At 40.1% G+C, this 6,669-nt stretch overlaps 1 protein-coding gene across 1 annotated transcript; it reads right to left on the bottom strand.

Moving 5' to 3' along the window:
• Positions 1-747: 747 nt before the first annotated feature.
• Positions 748-2,250, bottom strand: Znf622 (zinc finger protein 622). The gene is given in 12 exon segments (XM_031354004.1): positions 748-781; positions 783-829; positions 861-961; positions 964-1,032; positions 1,035-1,093; positions 1,095-1,242; positions 1,245-1,418; positions 1,460-1,547; positions 1,698-1,902; positions 1,904-1,982; positions 1,985-2,041; positions 2,190-2,250. Coding segments are annotated over 12 exon segments (1,122 nt in total).
• Positions 2,251-6,669: the final 4,419 nt, after the last annotated feature.

Raw genomic sequence — 6,669 nt, forward strand, 5'->3', positions numbered from 1 at the left:
TTCAAGGTCTCACAGCTGTTAGGCAAGTATCTTCCAGCTTCTCTGTTCCACATTCTGGGATTACAGATGTGCAGTATCATACCTGATTTATGCAATGCTTAGTATCAAACCCTGAGCTTTATCTATGCACTTTATCAAGGTACATCACCAACCCAATTCATTAATATATCAACTATAATTACTGTATAGTTTTTTTATTTGGGGGACTTTAAAGTTCCTAGCTGTGTAAGTACATGCCTATACATCCAACACTGAGAAAATTGAACCAGGAAGATTGTATGTTTGAAGTGTAACTTACTTGGTGAGATCCTGCCTCAAAAAAAAAAAAAAAAAGTAGTAGACTAATAGTTCTAATATCTAGGTTTTCTCTGAGTCTTGTGTTATTGGAAGCTTTATCTCTTGGTAAACAGCTTTGTTTTGATTTAGTTTGGGGGGAGAATGGTCTATTTAGCCTGGGCTGAAATGTAAGGGCACTATGTAGCTTAGGACAAATTCCTGATCCTCCTCTCTTTCCCTCTAGAGTACTGGAATTCCAAGCATGCACCAACATACCTGACTTGGCTGTGTGTTTTTTAAACTATATTTTTGTATGTCTTCTCACTTCTTTCACTGTGACTTTTTGTTCTAATTAGGAATAACAAATGAAGTGGCAGTAAATATATTCCACAATCTGGCTTCCACTGGTCCTCGGACAAGGAGAAGGTATGGCAGGAATCACAACCTAGTCTCAGCTGCTCGGAATCCTACCTAGGTCCTGACATGCATCTGTTGGCTGGCTTTGCTTCATTCCTGTCTTCAGCCTCCTCTTTGATTTCATCCATTAGACATACTACACAGCATGGTACAGCACACTCCTACACGAGAGCTGCTCCTGCCCACAGCCTTCTGGTTTCCACAGCCCTTGATAAGCCAAATTACCATCTGTGGTACCTCATCAAGGAACGAGGAGCTGATCTGGCACTGGTAAGATCAGAACCATGGTTTTATTATCCCATTCCAAGTTCTTATCTGAAGGCAACTCCTTAGCTTCATACCCTCCCTATGATCTGGGTAGCTACTATTAAAATCACAGACGTCTGGGAATTCTAAACATCGCCATATGTGAGAGCTTGCAATGGCTTTTGTCATTCTTGGGTGCCTGGACAGCTTCTGAAGGGTAGAACAACTTTCCTCTCTCATGGTACCACAAGTAAATCTTGCCAACTCTCATGTCATTAATCGGTCATTTCATGTCTGAGAGAATTCTATATGAGGAATAAGGAAGCTATGGATTTCAGTCCTGTGAGTCACATTCTTTGTGTGGGATACTCAGTAGCGAAAAGAAAACAAGCACTGTGCAGTGGTGATGGCACCTGTGTGTGGGCTTTGCTCAGACTCTTCATCTTTCATATCCTCCATGTGGCCCATGGCGTCAGTGTCTTCATAGTCAGACTATTATCAGCACCTGTACACTCTCAACTTTCTTTATCTAGGTCTTCCTCTTTCTTTTCTTCCTCTTTCTCTTCCTTGCTTTCCTATACCTGCTGATTGATCATCTTCTTCATCTGCTGATCAAGAAGATGAAGCTTAGATGGCTTTCCCACCCATCCTGAGCTGTGAGTCCCCAGGCATGCTATGTCTGAACTCTTTTATAGAAGCTGAAGTCACTTTATTGGGACATGTGAATGGCTATACCTTGATGGCTATATTTATGGCACCTTGCCCACACTATCTACACTTAGTTCCTTCTCCGAGTTCTTGTTCATCATCTTTTCTTGGTGATTCACAGCCTGCACCACCTTCATCTCCATATGCCACCAGGACTTAAGATAATCTGGAAAGGCATTGAAAGTGGCAAACTTCTTGCTACAGACAGTGTAGTAGGTGGCTATGTTCTTGTCCTCCTCCTGCACAGCCTGCTGGTTCCTCAAGGCTTTCAGTGGTAACATGGGACATGTTGGCCACTTGGAGATGTAGATTTTAGCAATGCTAGTCGGTCTTGCATGGACCTACTGCAGCTCCAAGTCAGAGAATGCCACCTGGCAGGAGATGTAGGCATGTGCTGTTATCACAAGGCAGGAAATAATGTGATTCCATATTGTTATAGCAGGCAAGACAGGATGTATGTGGAAATAAAAATAAAGTAGCTCTGCATCAAAATGGATTTTAATCTTTTTCACAGGATAGCTACTGCCTAAAAGTATACTTACACAGTTCATCTATGGTTCTTGCACCCTCAACTTTTTCTCTGGACACAGCTAGTCTTCCCATACTCCTTGAGAATTACAGGGCTGCCATTCTGAGGTAGTTTGAACACCTGACCCTATAAGAGACCAAGTTCCAGGAAGGAAAGGATGTCTTTTGCCTTTCACACAATGGTCAGTCCTTCCTCCCACATACTACTAAGAGTTATTTTTCACTACTCTCTGCTCTTCCATAGGGATTGTAATGACCAAAATCTCTGGCAAGGAGCCTAGGATCTGGTACAAATTCCTCCCCTTTCTGGGGATCCCTAGGACTTCTTTCATGCTTACCCATATTCAACCTGTAGAAAATTATTAAGGTGCTTGTTGATTTCTTTGAATCCACTTATATATTATCTCTCCCTTTCTTAATGGCCATCACAGAGGATAGAGACCTCATGTACAATTTCTCTTCTGAGGGGTCTCTTCCTTCCCCTAGTACAGGTAATTTGCTTATTGTGTAGCCTAAATTTTTTTTTTTTTTTTTTTTTTTTGGTTTTTTGAGACAGGGTTTCTCTGTGTAGCCCTGGCTGTCCTGGAACTCACTCTGTAGACCAGGCTGACCTCGAACTCAGAAATCCACCTGCCTCTGCCTCCCAAGAACTTAGCCTAAACTTTCTAATGAGTTGCAAAATCATTAGACTTTTGTAATTTAGCTACTTTTTCTCACTATTAGAATAATAGTAATGCTCTTCCAGCTCCTTATATCCTTAGGGGAAGCATAAGCCTTTGTCTCATCTGTTTAGGATGCCAGAACAGAGAACCATAAATTACATGACTTACGAATGCCAGAAATGTGTGTCTCACCATTACGAAGGCTGTAAAGCCCTGGATCAAAGTGCTGGCAGATTTCCTGTCTGGTGAGAGCTACCTTCTTGAACATAGGCATTACCTTGTAACTCTGACATTAAATAGTAGATGGTCAAATTGTCTCTGTTAGGACTGTCTTTAGAGATGTGCTGTGGATAACCCTGGTCTTGTATTTTGATGCTAATTCTCTCCTGGAAAGCACTGCAGACGAGGAGCAAATCATATATACAGGTGCCTTGTGAACCTTAACTTTTCAAATAAAGGCTAAGGCTGATGACTGGGCATCAGGAGCTGAAAAGGTGGAGCTGAAAAGTTTGGGGGAGAAGGGGAGAGAGGAGACAGAGGGGGGAGACTGGAGATGATGACAATGGAGGAGGACAAGGTGGAAGGAAGATGGAGCTGAAGCACGTGACTTGGAGAAATCTCAAATCATATGGGATCTAATAGATGGGAATAGTGTACTGGTAGATCTGCCCAATCTAGGCAAGTAACATGTATACCAATTAATTGAGTTGTGAATTGACTGATTTGCTAAATTGGGTTAAAAGTTTACCTCAACAGTGAAGTTCCCATCTCATCATCTCATTTATAAGACTTCTCCTTATAATTTATTTCCTAGCCATCTAGTGGCCATTCATGATAACAGCTAGTATAGTTATTATGTGATTAGCAGGGTGCTTGCTATGGAATTTATACAGAGTAGATCATTGACTCACCATTATTACATCAGCTTCCTGGGCTAGGAAACTAAGACATGTATCAATGAAGTTATGTGTCCAAGATCTAATAGTTGCTTAATAGTAGGAACTGAATACAAATCCAGCTAGTCTACCTCAAAAGCCATATTATCTGTACTGTTGCTACTTGTACTCCTTGAGGGGTGGGAGGGCCGGGTGCTGCCTCTTGTGTGTACCCTTCCAGGGTCATACAACCCCATTGAAATGAAGCTCCTGTGACTGTAGAAGGAAGGAATCAATGGCTGCCTGTTATCTTTGAGTATGAAAGGGAGCTATGAAGGAATGGTCAGGAGCAGACCCATCCATTCTTGTTTCTTCCTACCATCAGTTTCACAAACAGGAAATATATATCCTGACCATGATGAGAAAACTTCTTCCTTAGGTTGAACACGTCAGTCTGTGACAGGAAAGGATAAATGACTTCTCCACTGTGGGATGTTTGCTTGATTCAAAGATGGTCTATATTTCATATGATTTTACCTAAACTTCAACTACTAGAACTGAAACTTCAAGCTCCATCGAGCTACGGTTTCACACTGTGCCTCTTTGACTCCCTCTCACTGTGATTAAGCAATAAAAGCTTAAAGGGCAAAAATCTATAAATTGCACTTCTCTGTATCCCACACAGTACTCAGCACAAAGCTCTACAAATACCTGTTGAACAAAGGAATGAAAAGAGATTATGCTCAGCTGTTCTGGTATTGCAGTCCAAGCAAGTGATCGCAGAGCAACATTCTTCCTCTGGAACTCTGGGGAGGCACAGAACTCAAGGGCTTTGTCAGAGATGGATGAGTGTCAGTTTTCAACCTTCAAGATTTCATGTCCTTTCTGAATCTTCAGTATGAAAGACTGGTGGACTAGAAAAGTATACAACTCAGGTTCTTATCTACATTTGTTTTCACATAATAGTCACCAGGCATGAATAGAGAGAAACAAAAGAAACCCTAAAAGTAAGCAAATAAAAAGATACCTTGGTTATTATGAAACACTATAAAATGCCTATATTCTTAACATGGTCACTCCCACTTGGTCTAGTACATTTAAATGCTATGTTGGTGGCTGGAGAGGTGGCTCACTGGTTAAAAGTAAGTACTGCTTTTGCAGAGGACCAGAGTTTAATTCCTAGCACCCACATCAGACAGCTCACAACTAACTATAATTACAGCTCCTGGTAAATCTAATGCCTCTAGCTTCTGTGAGCACTGCATTCACAGACACATGCCCATACACAGTCATGCATACATACACATAGCTAAAAATAATAAATCCTGTTTTAAAAAATAAAAAAGAACAGGAAGAATAGAGTTGGAAATAAAGTTCAGCCTTTAAAAGCATATCCTGCTATTGCAGAGGACCCTGCTCATGACTACCTGTAACTCCAGATCTACTCGGTCCAATGCCCTCTTCTGGCCTCCACAGGCACAGTGCCCATATGCATAAACACACACTTAAATCACATATAATTAAAAAGTGCTATGATTAATAGATGAAATAATACAAATAAAATCTAATTTGTATTGGAGGGTTCTGGTCTATCTTGTAACTTTAACCCTAATTGAATACATATGTTAAATGTAATCACTGACACTATTATATAACAAAACTCTGAGCCTCTACAAACCTGAAAGCCTGGACTGTTGGCTAAATTTGTAGACTATAGGATTAGATGCAAACCTGGGAAGACTGAGTTGAGATGTCTTTATGTCAAGGAAAGTTCTTCTCTAATCTCTAAATGCAAAACATTGGTAACATTTGAATCCTGTTTATAAGAAAATGAGCCAGAGTCAAATTATGACATACCTGACAGGTTGTGTTTGTTGCCCCTTCGTGTCCTCCTCTACTCTAAGACTTCAACCATCATTCGTGTAGAAGAATAATTAAAACTATGTCTTCAGGGCTTCAGATCCATCTAGCCCTCAGCCATGTTGGCATTCATTAAACAAATAACTCAGTGGGTGTTGGTTTGTCAGACATGAGCTCTGTGCTGAATAGAGAAAGGCCTTTAAAGAATATCATGGAAAAGAAATCAAGAAATAAAATAATCAAAATCTTATCACTTTGGGTGGTGTTTTAACATGTGGGTATATCATTCATCTAATGCGTCAACTTTCTGGATATTTAAGCACTTTCTTACTTTCCTTAAAAATATACAGCATTGAAATTAATAACTTTTGCATGGATCAATATGAAAATACTAGACTGATACTATAGAACAAAACCTAAGAATTGAATTTATGGGTCAAAAGCCCTGGGGATTTTACTTTGTTAGAATTTAACAAGTTATATACCATAAAAAAAAATTGTTACTGATCTATGAATCTGAGAGAAAATCCCTACTTTTGTGCATTTTCTCTTCTATTAATGTGAGCTAAGCACACTGTGTACACACTATTAGGACCCTAAGCAAAACGAATTAACCTCTCTAGCCCTCTGTGCACTCTGAGATTGGAGCAGAAGAAGGAAAGAGCTCAAGAAGCACTTCAGAGGGCAAATCAATCAGACTCAGTGCTCATTTGGGTAGAGTGGGAAGAGGTGAAGGGAACGTTAACCTCAAATTGCTCTGCATGGGAATAGATGACAATGTTTCTAACTAAGCAGCAAAAGACCAAATGAAAAGCAGTTTTTGCAAGCAAAGTCTTAAGTTTTATTTCTGACACACTGAATCAGAGAAGCCTGAGCTCCTGGAAGGCTGGTACCATAGTGGGGGAAAGGATTAACCTGAAGAATGACATGGGTTGGTTGATGGTTGATAACATCAACTTAAAGCAGTGGTTCTCAACCTTTCCAATGCTGCACAACATTTATTAGAATTCCTCATGTTGTGGTGACATACCAACCATAAAATTTTTTTTATTAGATATTTTCTTTATTTACATGTCATATGATTTCTCCTTTCCCAG

The sequence above is a fragment of the Mastomys coucha genome, unplaced genomic scaffold, assembly GCF_008632895.1.
Source record: "Mastomys coucha isolate ucsf_1 unplaced genomic scaffold, UCSF_Mcou_1 pScaffold5, whole genome shotgun sequence".
Taxonomy (NCBI): Eukaryota; Metazoa; Chordata; class Mammalia; order Rodentia; family Muridae; genus Mastomys; species Mastomys coucha.